Below are 16,790 nucleotides of genomic sequence, written 5' to 3'. Positions count from 1 at the left end.
ATTTTCTTATTATCCACATCATGACGATGATGTTAAATGGTTTGCATCATAGAGGTGGTTTTATGTCTGTTTTGCCTCTGGGCTCTGACCTTTTCACAGAGCACTCCCTACTGTTTCTAGTTGAGAATGTTGGTTGAGTAAGTGCCTCTTGTTTTTATGCAATAGACAATGGGTGCAGGAGTAGGCCATTCGGCCCACCGAGCCAGCATCGCCATTCGCTGTGATCATGGCTGATCATCCACATGATCCTGCCTTCTCACCATAACCACTGGTTCTGCTATCTTTAAGAGCTCTCTCTTGAAAGCATCCAGAGAATTGGCCTCCACTGCCTTCTGAGGCAGAGAATTCCACAGATGTACAACTCTGGGATGACTGTAGTTGCAGCAATCTGATTTCCTCACTTTGATATCTGTAGCTGAGTTACTGTCGAGTATATTTATCCCCTGTTGTATTTTGGAAAATGTTTCTCTTTGCCCTGTCACTAATTTAACTAATGGTGTAGTCCACATGAGTGTATATGGTGATTGTATATGGTCATAGAGTTGTACGGCATAGAAACAGGCTACGAAGCCCACTGCATTTAGCTGGTGCTCATGACTTTCCAGCGATAATTCCATATCCCACTATGACCTGCTCATTCAAGTACCTACCAAGACACCTTTTGAATCATATTGCTGTTCCTGCCTCCACCACCTCCTCTTGCGGCTTATTCCTCTTACCAATTGGTAGGAGAATGGGGTTAAGAGGGAAAGATAGATCAGCCATGATTAAATGGTGGAGTATACTTGATGGGCCGAATGGCCTAATTCTGCTCCTATCAATAATGAACCAATTTCTCTTTCTGTGAAAAAAATAGCCCTCGGATCCTCCTCCCTCCCTCCTTAACCCTAAACCTATGCCCTCTAGTTTTTGAGACTTACTATGGGAAATTTTGCTCGAAATGAACCCAAATTATCAGTTTCTCTGAAAAAAATAACTTATTAAGGTGATTGCTCCTGTCAGAGATGTGTACACGAACCATCAGATGCTCCTCTTCCTGACTTGTTTACATTTTCCTTCTACTGTTTTATGTCTATTTTTAAACTGTTTGCCAATAATTTGCCCTTCTGCAAATGTATTACTGTTCTTCTGCATCTTGCAACATGAGAAAAAAGGAGCGGTATTAGGCCATTTGGCCCATCGAATCTATTCTATCACAGCTGATCTATTTTTCAACCATTCTCCTGCCTTTTCCCCGTAACATTTTAAAGCCCTTACTTTCAAGAACCTATCAATCTTTGCTTTAAAAAATACCCAATATTTGGGTAGACTATATACCCAAAGATACTATATAGTAAGCCCTATGCAATAACATAACAATAACTTGTTAAACTCCTGCTGCCTTTGGTTACACTGAGGACGTTGTTTTGTTTTTTTTGCACGAGTATATCTTTTATTGAATTATTTTATGTATTATATATTATCTGTGTGTATTGCGTTTGCAAACCTGTTACGCTTCAGCAAGTAAGAATTTCCGGTGTCAGTACATGTGCCAATTAAACATTCTTGACTTGACTCTTGACTCTTGCTGTTCGGTGTATCCCCCACTGCGAGGTCTTTCACAGATTTTGCAGTTGTTTTTCTAAGTCCAAAATCCAAATGGTATTTAAGTACATAGAGAACAGCAGTGGTTCCAACACAGTTCCCTATGTTACATCACTTCCCACTATTTGTCAGTCTTGTGCAACCACCTTCAGCTGTGTTTTCTCCTGTTATCCAGCCACCCTGTCTGTCTTTAGCTCCTTGTCCCCTGATGTTGTGACCTTCGTCATCAATCTGCCAAGCACTATCACATGAAAGGTCTTGCTAATATTAAAAGGAATTTCTACTAAGCTTGTCTGTGTGAGGTAATGTGTGGGAGGTATTTTTGTTTTGTTGTTTAGTTACTTGAGCTGGTCCAAAAATATTGTTCACCAGAAAGTATTCAGAAGGTCTTAGTTTTATTTGTTTTTGGATGTTTCTGGTTGTGTCGGTATTTCCGTGTGTGGATTTTGTGTGCAATATGAACTTGAGTATAAATGCTCACGAGAAAATCCAACCTGATTGATGAGTAAAATTTGACTTTTATCCACTTGGGAAAGTAATGGTGAGTCAGATGCTCAACTCTGTGTGGCTTTGATAAGCATTGCAGTGCATAATTTGTGCTGCTTTATCTTTATATCCACCCCCAAGCACAACATGTAAGAAAATAGAGGCTGAGTTCAACATGATCGCATGCTGGTCGATCGATGATGCTGGTCTCAATTCCTCTTCTGCACCATTTTCCCTTAACTCTAAATACCTCAACCTTTCAGAAAATTGTAGATGTAGCCCAGTCCGCAAGAAATTGCAGAGTTCTAGATGTAGCCCAGTCCATCTCTCCGACCAGTCTCCCCACCATTGACTCCATCTACACTACACGCTACCTCAGAAAAGCAGTCAACGTAATCAAAAAACTTGGCCCACCTGGTTTTCCAGTTGCTGAACTATTATCTACCTCTTTGGTGACCCTTGGACTTTCCTCGATCAGACTTTGCTGACTTTACCTCACACTAAACGTTATTCCCTTATCACGTATCTATGCTCTGTAAGTGGCTGGATAGTAATCATGTATTGTCTTTCTGCTGTCTGGATAGCACGCAGCAAAAGCTTTTCACACGTGACAGTAAACTAAACTGAGAATCACAATGGATCACAACCCGCAATATTGCCTGTCTATTTCCTTCCATAGATGCTGCCTGACCCGCTGAGTTCCTTCAGCAGTTTGTTTTTTATGTTCAATTTGTGCAACATCTGTGTGACATTAATATCTTGGAGCGATAAACTGACATAATAATCCAGTTCATGTGTATGATAAAGTTATCAAAACATTTGAATGTTTGCAATTTTCCCACTTCTATCTGAATTGTTTTAAATGTTTTTCCATTGGTAAAAGTCTACAGCAATGTTACAGTTTATTATCCCATAAAACAGTCAGCTTGCTAGGCCAGCTCATCACTGCATTCCTCTGAAGAAATTCGGGTCTTGGGTACATAATATTTCATTACAAACTTTTATTATTCAAAATGTTAACTGAAAGATGCCAAGCTTGGAAATTTACTTTTCTTTCTGAACAAGGGTTAAATGATCTGTAATCAATGTTCATTATTGATCATAGTGAGAACAAATAAATGTAATAATTGGTAGACTAAGCTGTTGGAAATAAATGACCCCTGACTTCCAACTGCAGTTAATAGCATGACCAAGCTGGAAGAACTGAGTCGAAGTCGTCCTCAAGTGCTTAGAGTCAGAGTTATTTATCATAGACACCCGCCTCGTCATCAGCTGTCATCCAAGCACTTAAACAGTTCTGTCAATTGAGGCAGAAATTGATGAACACCTCTAACATGGAATGCCGCTTACTGTGTTCCTCTATAATGGTGAAACCTAGCATGGACTAGGCAAACATTCAATGGAGCACGTGCTCTGTCCACCACAGCAGTCTCAGGCTTCCAGTTGCATGTCATTTTGAACTCTGAAGCCCTCTCTCACACTTACCTGTTTATCCTCGACCATCTCTATTGCGAAGTAGAGGCCAAATGCACATTGGAAGAACACCACCTCGTATTCCACTTGGGTTGTTTTTGCCCAGTGGTATGAACATTGAATTTTCTAATTTCAGATAATCCTCATCTGTGGTGTTTTCCCACACACATCCATCTGTCCACTTAGTTTCTCCTCACATGCCTCCATCTGTCCCTCATCTCCTCCCCATCTGCTTTAGTATTTCATTTTCCAGTGTCTATCCCAACTCTGTCATTCTGCCACACACTGGCAAACTTTCTTCTTCCCTCCCAGTCCTGATGTAGGATCGTGGCCCGAGAGGTAGCCATGCACATTTTGCCTTCACAGATGCTGCTTGACCCACTGAGTTCTTCCAGCTTTCTGTCTTTATGATGGAGAATTACCTTTTTGGGTATGAAGTGTAAATTTGCTTTGGAGAATGCAGAACCAAGAATGCGATGACATTGTTCTTCTGCGAGAAGAAATGAAGTAGAATGGAACAATGCTCTTTGGTGTTAAGATCACAAGGAAGCCAGCATTTTACTTGGAATCTGTACAGTTTAAATTATATTTGCCAATATATACACAGCATCGTTCAAACACTTAAATCTTTCAATCCCTGGGGATAAGAGATACTGGAAGAAAACAAACTGTGTTAAGATGTCTGAAATGGAGCTGTTAGTTTTTGAGTTTGGGTCTGTGTGTCCAGATGAACAAATATGAAACTTTTATCACAGTGGGAAAGATTGCACAAGACTGTGAGGAAAAAAAACTTGAGGCAAATGTACATCATAAAGCTGAAAAGCTCATTCTGACTGGTTCTAAAAAACTGCTGTGCCATTTATGCTGTTTTCTTGCAAACTGTTCACAAGTTCTTGACATACTGTTGATTGTCTGTACTTATCATATGTGCCATGTTGCATTTGAGTACTTTCCATCTGGTTGAAGCAAGATTTGGCTGACATTAGAGATTGCTGATGCTGGAATCTTCAGCAATATTTTGGTCAAGATTTGGCAGTTTTGGTGGACTGTTCAGTGAACTTTTGTAAATTTGTTGGCACCAAAAACGTGGCAACTCTTATGTACTGCCGAGGTTTAGTTTAGAGATACAGTGCGGAAGCAGGCCCTTCGGCCCACTGGGTCTGTGCCGACCAGCGATCCCCGCACATTAACACCATCCTACATCCACTCGGGACAATTTTTACATTTACCAAGCCAATTAACCTACAAACCTGTACTTCTTTGGAGTGTGGGAGGTAACTGAAAATCTCGGAGAAAACACACGCAAGTCATGGGGAGATTGCACAAACACCGTACAGCCTGCAGTCGAGATCGAATCCGGTGCTGCATTTGCTCTAAGGCAGCAACTTTACCGCTGGACCACTGTGAACCCGGTGAGGTCTGCTGTATGATTCTGAATGGATTGTATACAAAACAAAGCATTTCACTGTATTATATGTTCACAAGTGATAGGACAGAAATAAGCCACTTGGCCCATCAAGTCTATTCCACCATTCAATTATGGCTGATCTACCTCTCCCTCCTAATCCCAATATCCTGCCTATCTCCATAACCCCTGGCACCCGTACTAATCAAGAATCAAGTCAAGTCAAGTTTATTCGTCACATACACATACGAGATGTGCAGTGAAATTAAAAGTGGCAATGCTCGCGGACTTTGTGTAAAAAGACAAAAAACAAACAAACCAAACAAACTATAACCACAATCATAAACACACATATTCTTTTACATAATAAATATTGGAAGGAAAAACGTTCAGTATAGTTCGTCCCTGGTGAGAAAGGCATTTACAGTCCGAATGGCCTCTGGGAAGAAACTCCTTCTCAACCTCTCCGTTCTCACAGCATGGCAACGGAGGTGTTTGCCTGACCGTAGCAGCTGGAACAGTCCATTGCATGGGTGGAAGGGGTCTCTCATGATTTTGTTGGCTCTGGAGTTGCACCTCCTGATGTATAGTTCCTGCAGGGGGGCGAGTGAAGCTCCCATAGTGCATTCGGCCGAACGCACTACTCTCTGCAGAGCCTTCTTGTCCTGGGCAGAGCAATTCCCAAACCAGATGGTAATATTCCCGGACAAGATGCTTTCCACAGCCGCTGCGTAGAAGCACTGGAGGATCCTCGGAGACACTCTGAATTTCCTCAATTGCCTGAGGTGGTAAAGGCGCTGCCTTGCCTTACTCGTGGGTCCTGAGGCGTGTGATGTCCATGTCATATCCTCGGAGATGTGGACTCCCAGATATTTAAAACAGTTCACCCTATCCACAGGATCCCCATTTATCCTCAGTGGAGTGTACGTCCTCGGATGATGTGCCCTCCTAAAGTTCATGATCAGCTCCTTCGTTTTTTTGATGTTCAAGAGGAGGCTGTTATCATGGCAGTGCTAGATCAGCCACCTCCTCCCGGTAGGCCTTCTCGTCGTTGTCTGAGATCAGGCCCACCACCACAGTGTCATCAGCAAACTTAATTATTGAGTTGGAGCTGAACCTAGCCACACAGTCATGTGTGTACAGGGAGTACAATAGGGGGCTGAGGACGCAACCCTGGGGCGATCCTGTGCTCAGGGTGAGGGACTTCGATGTATTCCCTTCCATCTTGACCACCTGGGGCCTGGCGGTGAGAAAGTCCAGGACCCAGGCACACAGGGAGGTGTTGAGCCCCAATTCCAGTAGCTTCCCGGCCAGTCTGGTGGGGACTATCGTGTTGAAGGCTGAACTGAAGTCTATGAACAGCATCCTCACATAGCCCCCCTGTCTAGATGGGAGAGAGCGATGTGCAAGACCTGGGAGACCGCATCGTCCGTGGATCTGTTCCGACGGTATGCGAACTGCAACGGGTCCATGTTCCGAGGGAGGAAGGCGCAGATGTGTTTCTTCACCAGCCTCTCAAAGCATTTCATGACTACCGAGGTAAGGGCCACCGGACGGTAGTAATTCAGACAGGCTGGGGAGGCATTTTTTGGTACCAGTACAATGATGGATTTTTTGAAGCAGGCAGGACTTGTCCAGGGAGAGGTTGCATATTGCAGTGAGGACTGGAGCTAGCTGCGTAGCACAGGACTTGAGTACTCGCCCCGAGATGCCATCGGGGCCTGCAGCTTTCCTCGTGAGAGATCTATCTATCTCTGCTGTAAAAAATATCCATTGACTTGGTCTCCACAGCCTTCTGTGGCAATAAATTCCACAGATTCACCACCCTCCGACTAAAGAAATTCCTCCTCATCTCCTTCCTAAAGGAACCCTTTAATTCTGAGGATATGACCTCCAGTCCTAGACTCTCTCCCTCTAGTGAAACATCCTCTCCACATCCACTCTATCCAAGCCTTTCACTCTTTTGTGTTGGTACATTTGTCAATAAAGCATCATTGAATCATTAAAATGCTGTAAAGCAAGATCAGGGATGTATATTCGAAGTATTGATGGGAAGCCACAGGTAACACTGTCACATTTTGTCACTCGTTTATTTGTAGAAAATTGGAATAAACTATTGTTATGGCTCACAGTAATGATGATTTATTGCTTGGAAAATCATTCAAATTAAATAAGCCAGAAGCAGAGGGAGTAAATGATCTGAAATATTTGGAAGCAGACAAATGCGTTCCAATGTTTAAGGATGAGTTGGCTTATTAATATCTTAGTTTATATTTTGTGATGCAAACAGTTTGGAAAATAGAACTTGCACGATCATTCCTTGGTTTGTTCTAAGTTGGTTCATCTTCAATATGGAGCTTCTGTTTGAAAGGTAGCCACTCTTCATTCTTCCTGTTAGCCTTTGCTGGAAGGTGTGCATTTTCTTAGGACTGGCGTAACTGTTTATGATGATGATGATGGTGGCCGATTGGGAAAGGGGGAGATGCAGCGAGACCTGGGTGTCATGGTACACCAGTCATAGACTTGGTATATACTCTCTAGAATTTAGATGATTGAGAGGGGATCTTATAGAAACTTACAAAATTCTTAAGGGGTTGGACAGGCTAGATGCAGGAAGATTGTTCCCGATGTTAGGGAAGTCCAGGACAAGGGGTCACAGCTTAAGGATAAAGGGGAAATCCTTTAAAACCGAGATGAGAAGAACTTTTTTCACACAGAGAGTGGTGAATCTCTGGAACTCTCTGCCACAGAGGGTAGTTGAGGCCAGTTCATTGGCTATATTTAAGAGGGAGTTAGATGTGGCCCTTGTGGCTAAGGGGATCAGGGGGTATGGAGAGAAGGCAGGTACGGGATACTGAGTTGGATGATCAGCCATGATCATATTGAATGGCGGTGCAGGCTCGAAGGGCCGAATGGCCTACTCCTGCACCCCTAATTTCTATGTTTCTATGTTTCTATGATGCCCCCATCCCTTCAGGGGATGATATATTGAAAGATCCGCAAAGAACTGGATAAATCCATGATAGATGCACATATACAGATATACATAATACACAGATAACTGTGTAACCAGATACAGTTCCAACTCCATCTTCAATTTTGCTGATACCACCGTTGTTGGACAAATTGCAGATGACGAAGAGGCAAGAGTATAGGGTGGGGGGAATCGACCGACTGACCAAATGGTGCGAGAATAACAACCTTGCTCTCAACATCAGTAAAACCTGATGTTTTACTGATGTAGGAACTGATTTTTGAAGAGGAAGTTTGAGGATCCACCAATCTGTCTTCATCAATGGGATCAATGGTGGAGGGAGTCAAAAACTTCCAATTCTTGGGTGAGAATAACTCTGATGGTCTGTCCTGGACACAGCACATTGATGCAATCATAAAGAAAGCATATCAACACCTCCAATTCCTTAGACGATTGAGGGGATCAGAATGTCAACGATTTTTCTCTTGAACTTCTCTACAGGTGTACAGTAGAGAGCATCATGTCCGGTTCCATTGCGGCCTGGTTTCTCAAATCAAATGCCCAGGAAGGAAAAGGATAGCAAAAAGTGGTGAACATTGCCCAGTCCATTATAGATACTGACGTTCCCGCCATCGTAAGGATCTACAAGAGTTGCTGCCTCAAAAAGGCAGCCAGCATCGTCAGAAGCCCACACCACCCTGGCCATGCCTTCATTTCACTCCTGTCATCAGGAGGAAGGTACAGGAGCCTATAAAGTGTAACCACCAGATTCAGGAGCAACATCTTCCCTTCAATCATCGGGCAATTAAACTCTACAACCTCCAAATAAACTCTGAACTACTTGGACTTTGGGGGGGACATTGCTTTTTTCTTTGCAGTATATATAATTAGTTTCTTTTTATGGTGTTTATTCTGTTCACTTTGCTCTAGTTCACAGAGTAGTATGTACACATATCTGTTGTGCTGCAGATAAGAATTTAATTGTTCCATTTCGGGACATATGACAATAAAACACTCTTGACTCTAATAAAAACTAAAACCAAGACTGGTGTTTAAATCAAAGGGAATACTTGATCGATGTGCCTTGGCGTGAATTATGCCTGAAATATGCCCAAAGGATTTGATGGTGAGCTGATATAGCTCATAAATTATGTCCTTGAATTTTCCATGTAAATCATTGGTTTTAATTTTCAGTAATGACGCACTATAAGCCTAGATTGTTTAACCAGTTTTGTCAGTCTCGCCCAGTCATTCGAAAAACCCACATTAAAAAAAAACAACCCAGTGCCATTACCAAAGTAGGGACAGCATAGACACAGTATGTAAAACCTTCCAGCACTGTTTACGATATGAAGAAATGAGATTCTATGCTTGTAATAGATTTATATTTGCCAGCCAGATTAATTTGTAATTATGAGAAAACCTCTCACCAAATAATTGATGCACACTCAAACGTATGTGGCATTCTGACATGTGTTGATTGAAAGAGACAGTTTAGAAACGGGTCCTTCAGCCCATCAAATCTGCTCTGACTATTGATCACCCGTTCACACTGGTTCTATGTTATCCCACTTTTGCACCCTCTCCCTACGCACTAGGGGGCAATTTACAAACCCGCATGTTGTTGGGATGTGGGAGGAAACTGGAGCAGCTGAGGTAAACCCATGCGGTCACAGGGCGAAGATGCAAACTCGACACAAGACACCACCCAAGGTCAGGATCGAACAGCGGTCTCTGGTGCTGTGAGACAGCAGCTCTACCAGTTAAGCCACTGTGCTGCTCTTTTGTGTTGTGACAGTACACTATCGCTTCATGCTTTTGCATGAATTTGATTTGTAAATTGAATCTATCAGCACGAAACGTATACCTAGTCTGTGAAGGAGCAGCATAATATTGAACTGCACCATTGGTTGTCATATGTATGCTCTGGATACTGTTGTCTAACTCACGCGGTGATAATCCTGATCATTGGTATTTTGTGGAAAATGGGCCAAATGAAGGCAAATAGGATTAATGTAGCTGGGCGTCTTGGTTGACATGGACAAGTTGAGCCAAAGGCCTATTATCCTTGTATCAAATCTAAGCCAAATCAAATGTTATCTTCAGACAAAGAAATAAATATCAAAGCAAGATGATCTGTAGCATACTTTACATCAAAGTATGTTACTGTTAAACTTATTTATCTTTCTTCTTCCTTCCCTTGAATCCTATTATCCCAACATTGGACATGTTAGGTCTAAGCTTAGGCACTAGGACATAATATTCCAGCACCTTCAGGTTATTCATGCTCTGAAAAAGGTCATGATTCAAGGTGAAGTATGAACTACCATTGTTAAGTATTGTGAAGATAAATTCATTTAATTTCATTTTAGTTTGGTAGGAGACATAAGTTTTGAAGTCTGTGGGGCATTGTTTTTGGCAAGTGTTTTTTGAAACTGGCCCAGTTTTCATAGAAACATAAAAAATAAGTGCAGGAGTGGGCCATTCGGCCCTTTGAACCAGCACCGCCATTCAATATGATCATAGCTGGTCATCAGATCCCCGTACCTGCTTTCTCCCCATATCCCTTGATTCCGTTAGAGTATCTAACTCTCTTGAAAACATCCAGTGAATTGACCTCCACTGCCTTCTGTGGCAGAGAATTCCGCAGATTTACAACTCTGGGTCAAAAAGCTTTTCCTCATCTCAGTCCTAAATGGCCTACCCCGTATTCTTAAACTGTGAACTCTGGTTCTGGACTCCCCCAATATCAGGAAGATTTTTCCTACATCTAGCCTGTCCAATTCCTTAAGAATTTTATATGTTTCTTTAAAATCCCCTCTCAACCTTCTAAATTCCAGTGAATATAAGCCCAGCATGGGAATGATGGTGAAGGTATCAGCACCATCGGAATAATAATATAAACTTCAGACTTTTAATGAACTATTTCTGCCGTAAGTAGACAAAAGTGCTGGAGAAACTCAGCGGGTGCGGCAGCATCTTTGGAGTGAAGGAAATAGGGCCGAAACCCTTCTTCAGGCCGTAAGATACGTACTGAAAATGTTGTGGCATGCAGAGTGAGGTGTAGCTGAAATTTTAATGATGCGCTAAATCCTCAATTATTGCTGTATAGTCTTTCTGGCCCTAAGCATTAATTTGGTGCTTGAGTTTAAGTCCCAGCTGACCGCTGTGGAATTTAAATGGAGTTAATAATCCAGGATTTAAAAACAGCTGGTTTTGGCAGACAATGAGATTATCTGCTTCTCGGTAAAACCTTACTTCTTTTTCTATAGAAAGTTTAAAAAAAAATTAAATTGTTTTTACTTCCTGGTTTGCTGTCTCACAGAAATATGCATCTGATTGTTCAGTAATTTTCTGATGTCGAAACTGCAGAAAGTAGTATTTGTACAATGGGACACAGTGATTTAATGGACTTTCGGTTGTGTGATTATGAATGATGATTAATGAGGATGAAGGGGCATAATCTAAGTCCTGGTTAAGCTTTATGGAGAGGTTTCCTCAACGTCAACAATGGGTAATGTCACTTCCACGCTTGCCCCATAGCAGAAGCGTCCATGTCGCGGGGCTGGAGACTGGAAGTATCCCGAGCTAATTCTGCCACCACCATCATCTCCCGCGACAAGTGGTGGCTCCCACTGATTGTCGCCGGAAGCTTGTGTCCTTTTCAGGACGGGCGATGCAGCGATGTCAACATTTGAAACATGGAAAATGGACAGGAAAGAAGAAGACTTCCATGCGGATCTGTAAAAAGTGGGCCATTATTTCTGTGATTTTTGTTGAGTCAAGGCACAACTTAATGCAAGTTGTTGCTTGTTTGTTTGATTAAATAAATGCAGCCCTTCATGCCAGCGAGTCCATGCCGACCATCGATGACCTGTTCACACACACATTCTTTCCACTTTCTCATCCAATACCTTCACACTTGGGGCTACAAACCTGCATGTCTTTATCATGTGGGTGGAAATTGTAGAACCCGGTGCACCACTGTTATTATTAACTTAAAAACTAGTATTGAAAGTTATATTGATTTATAATGTTGATAATATTTTCTGTTTTAGGCTTCTTGCCTGTGCGGGAGTGCACCATGTCTACTTTCTGGCTGCTGTCCTTCGACCAAGAACTCTGTGATGACTCGCCTTCTCTATGTCTTCTTCTTGCTGCTTGGAACAGCTGTCTCGGTCATCATGATAGTACCTGGGATAGAGACCGAACTGAGAAAGGTACATTTATATAAAATCATACACAAACATCTCACCATCTCTTCAGGAGGTTGTGACATATATTGTATTACCTTTTGTTGTACAATAATCTACAATTATCTCACTCAAAGATAACGTTGCATTTTGTTTGAGCCCAGGTACCTGAGCCCATATTTTCTAGCTGGTGTCAACTTTAATGATTAATGCCATCTAGGAAAATAGTTTATGAAATGGTAACTGAGCATTCAAACATGTTGAATGTCACAGTTGAGCATCAATCCAAGCTCCTGGGAGGAGCCACTGCTAAAAATGCACAGTGGCTCAAACAACGTTAGCACTGACAACTGGGAAGTGGCTGCTGAGGATCAGAGGAGGTGGAGAAAGGACCTCCAGGCAAGTATGAAGCACCACAACAGCTTGTGGTTCAAAGACCTGGAGGCCATAATGATCAATGGCAACACACTCTCCAATCCAACGGCCAGAAACAATGGCACCGATGCAAGTTGTGGGAAGTTCTGCCCATCAAGGATAGACTCAGCCACAGCAGGAAATGCAACCACAGATGAAACATTTCCCTCTCCCAAACCAAACAGCATCAAAGCCGCACCATCGTCTCTCGCTGGTGGACGAATGCCAGCCTAGCTTCAATCACTGACAAATTTATTTCCCCTAATAAATAAATGCTGGTTATAATGCTTTTTAAATTGAGTTTGCCACAGATTAAGATGCACTGCAGGAATTGAGTGCACGATCCAGGCTGACACTTGAGGATCGTACTACTAAGCAAATCCCATGTGCCAGTGATATTGATATGAAATATTAGATTGAGGCCAGGTGCAGAAAAAAGATATCCCAAAGATGATGAGGGAGTTCATGTGATAGCACACACCAACCAATGTAAGCAAACCATATTGATGATTTGTTTGTGAGAACTTGCTCTGTAGGTTTGGCACTGTGTTTATCTCCATACATTAGCTAACAGCAGCTTTAATTAAATATCTTAAAAATGTGAGGAGTGTTATATGAAGATTCGTCCGTTTGTTCAAGCTACACCACCAGCCCATCACCATTTGGATGGTTTGGACGGGCTGCTTTTAAATCGTCTGATAACCAGATCAGAAGTGGTGTGGCGGTTAGAGCTACTGCGTCTCCGTGCCAGCGACCCAGGTTCAATCCTGACCTATGGCGCTGTCTGTGTAGAGTTTGCACGTTCTCTTGTTTAGTTTATTTTAGTTTAGAGATACAGCTCGGAAACAGGTCCTTCGGCCCACCAAGTCCGCACCGACCAGTGATGCCCATACATTAACACTATCTTACACGCACTAGGGACAATTTTACATTTATACCAGGTCAATTAACCGACAAACACACGCGGTCACAGGGAGAACGTACAAATTCCGTACAGACAGCACCCGTAGTCGGGATCGAACCCAGTATCTGGTGCTGTAAGCACTGTGAGGAAAAAACTCGACCGCTGCACCATCGTGTCGCCCTGGATTACTGCCTGGATTTGTTCTGGGTGCTCTGATACTTCCAATGCCTCGTAGTTATACTAGATGGTTGGTTAACCAGCCATTGCAAATCACCCATGGTGGTAGAGTCTATCTGAAGTTGTGGGAAAGAGGGAAAAACCAAATGGGGTTATTGTGTTCTTGATGGGCAGCATGGATTTGATGGGCTGAAGTGCCTGTTTCTATGTGGTACTACCCAATGACTGGAAAATAAAATCAGTGGTAACAAATGATCCTTGGTGTTGTTGGCTTGATGTACGAAAAATGATGACATAATGAGCTCTTGAGAGCGAGTGTGGAGACCTTCAGGAGTATGCACCAATTCCAGCGTATCAATAATTTTGTTGGAAGAGATCATACATGGGAGAAAATGCTACAACATCTTTGTAACCCTAAATGTTTTGTTGCTCGTGTTTTTGGATAATTGTTGATTGATCTTTAGCACTAAGCATCAGAGCTCTGTATTCTGCAGTTCTTTTGGGACTTACTGCAATACTGCAAATTTCCAACAGTCAATCAATTAAAAAAAAAAACCCAAAATGCTCAAAATGACATGGTCTTGTTTATTTAGTTTTAGACGAGTGAGGTAAGCATGTATTGTCCTGTAATCAAATTTCCTAGAGAAGTTTTGCAGCATTAATTAGTGCTTCACTTTAGCTCAGTTCAGCTAAACCATTGCACTGAAGTCATGCCCAAACCTTTTGGCTTCATGCCAAATGGCACCTATCCATTACAAACAGGTTTTAAGTTTTCTGAAAGAGTACACATTTTTAATCGTAATCATACTTTATTAGCCAAGTATGTTTTGCGACATACGAGGAATACGAGATATTTAAGCAATATCTCGTCTAGTCTTGTTCATCTACTTGTTTCAACAGCTCCATGTTAGAACGTATGAAAAAAGAGCAGGAATATGGCAAATAGCTCCTTGATAGCTGCTTGGTCATTCAATAAATTTACAGCCGATTTGATCTTGGCTTCACTTTCACTTTCCTTCCTGTTCCCCATAACCCTCAATACCTCTGTCATCCAAATACTTCTCTCTCCCTCTCGAGCCTGAATATATTTGATGCCCCCGTATCTCCTTGGGGTAGAAAATTCCAGTGGCTTTGATCCATTCTCCCAAGAGGGAAGCCATTCCTCGTAGCATCCATCTTGTCAGACCTCCCTGTGTAAGATTACCTTTTATTCTTCTAAACTCCAATGAGTCCAGGCTTGACGTGTTCCTCCTAATGCAACAACTTCACCCCAGGCATCAGTCAAATGAACCTTCCTTAAACTGCCTCTAGTGCAAGAGTAATGTTCCTTAAATCTGGTGGCCAAAACTCTGTGGAATAATCCCATTTGTTTCAGCTGCATTCTGTACATTCCTACATCAGCATCCCATTCCTTTGCACTAAAGGCCAGCATTCCATATGTCTTTTGAATTATGAGCTGAACTTGCGTGCTACCTCTCTTTTTCATATACATGTAAACCCGGATTCCTTGCAAAATCAGTGTGCTTTCGTCTTTTTTGTACATCACCCAACAGTACTAATAAAATTAGCAGCTTTAATATAATCATCACCTGCCCATTATATAGAGTCATGGAGGAACAAGAACTTTTGTCCCAAAGAGCATCCATGCTTATGGATGCCTGTGTTTTATTGTTTGTTTCATTTTCTAATATTAACGTGATTTTTATTTTTATACAAGTTTTCATATCTCCAAGGTTGTCACAGAGAAACAAAATATCTACGCTTGAACACAGTCACTTCCTCAATAACACGATTTTAAAAAAACCATTCGAATGCCATAGAGATTTTAACTGTCATAAGAAATCATTTATTTGCCTTGGCTATATTTATTTGGTAACTTTCATTGATGTTTTTTTCCCGCTATCAAGAATAGAGAAGAATAAAGTTTTTGGTTTATTTTCTGCGTCAAACTAACTGCTCAATAGCTCCCTGCGTTTGTGTCTTTTAAAATTTTAAAATATCTTCTATTTCCACACCATTCTTGAGGTTTGATGTGAGTATGCATGACCTTCCTGAAACTCTGATTTCTGCCAGATTCTACCCAATACCACACGTGTCATGGCAGCAGAAATTCTACACTCCAACTCCAAAATGTTAAAGCATGCTTAAAAATTCTTGAGTTTTTAATCAAATGGATATAAGCCTTTATTTAAAACAACAGATACACTTGCCTAGAAATTAATTTGAATACACCATCTAGTTTCCAGATTTTAATTTTGATATTTAATATATTCCATAATAAATTGGGTATAATACAGAACATTACAATCAACATTTGCACATTCAATTAATTTCAACTCCAATTATAACCATTTAAAAAACAACCGGCTTTTGTAAACATGTCAAGCTGTATCTCTTCCTGGCATCTGTGTAGGTTTTTTTTAACTTGAGTGTTGCATCTTGTTACAACGAGAGGAATTAAACCATTGTTTGTTTATGGATTTATCCTTAAAACATGCAAATGTATATCTCAAAGATACAGAATAAGCTGTTTTAAGTGGAGATTGTAAGTTGTTGTCTATAATTAAAAAAGAAAAGAAAACTTCCTCTTAATAATATTGATTTTTAAAACCTCTTGTTTCAGCTTCCTGGATTTTGTGAAGGAAGTTCGAGTATTCCCTTCATCGAGGGTCGTGTTAACTGTAATGTCATCGTGGGTTATAAATCTGTTTACCGCATGTGTTTTGCCATGGCTGCTTTCTTCTTCCTGTTTGCTGTATTAATGATCCAAGTGAAAAGCAGTAAAGGGCCAAGAGGAGCTCTACAGAATGGGTGAGTCATTTAAGATGGAATCTGTTTGTTTATCATCTTTAGTGATGAAATCAGAGAGAGAGAATTTGAGTAATTTTCCAGATCTGATTTACATTAGAGATGTAGTTCACAGAAATCATTCTTTCAAGTGTACAGCAACAGAAATAGCATAATAATTTGGCAAAGGCAGCTGTCAGAACATGGAGAACTAGCTGATTTAGAATTTACTTACAGTTAAGATCAAAGATGAAAGCAAGACTTGAAATTACATAGCACCTTTCACAACTTCAATGTGTCCAGAAGCATTTTACAGCCAATGATGTTAAGTACAGTTTAAATCGTGTGCCAATTTGCCTGCTGTAGGATAGTGTTAATGTGTGGGGATTACTG

At 41.4% G+C, this 16,790-nt stretch overlaps 1 protein-coding gene across 1 annotated transcript in view; it reads left to right on the top strand.

Annotated features, from left to right (window-relative positions):
• LOC129709866 (serine incorporator 1-like) overlaps window positions 1–16,790 on the top strand; it is a 33,523-nt gene that overhangs the window by 1,545 nt on the left and 15,188 nt on the right. Inside the window, exons 2-3 of the mRNA XM_055656497.1 lie at window positions 11,981–12,142; window positions 16,234–16,421. Coding sequence (XP_055512472.1) covers window positions 11,981–12,142; window positions 16,234–16,421 — 350 coding nt within the window. The remainder of the gene's footprint in view (window positions 1–11,980; window positions 12,143–16,233; window positions 16,422–16,790) is intronic.

The sequence above is a fragment of the Leucoraja erinacea genome, chromosome 26 (assembly GCF_028641065.1).
Source record: "Leucoraja erinacea ecotype New England chromosome 26, Leri_hhj_1, whole genome shotgun sequence".
In the NCBI taxonomy this organism is placed as follows: Eukaryota; Metazoa; Chordata; class Chondrichthyes; order Rajiformes; family Rajidae; genus Leucoraja; species Leucoraja erinaceus.
The sequence above is the reverse complement of the archived record's forward strand: the minus strand, read 5'-3'. Positions and strand labels throughout refer to the sequence as shown.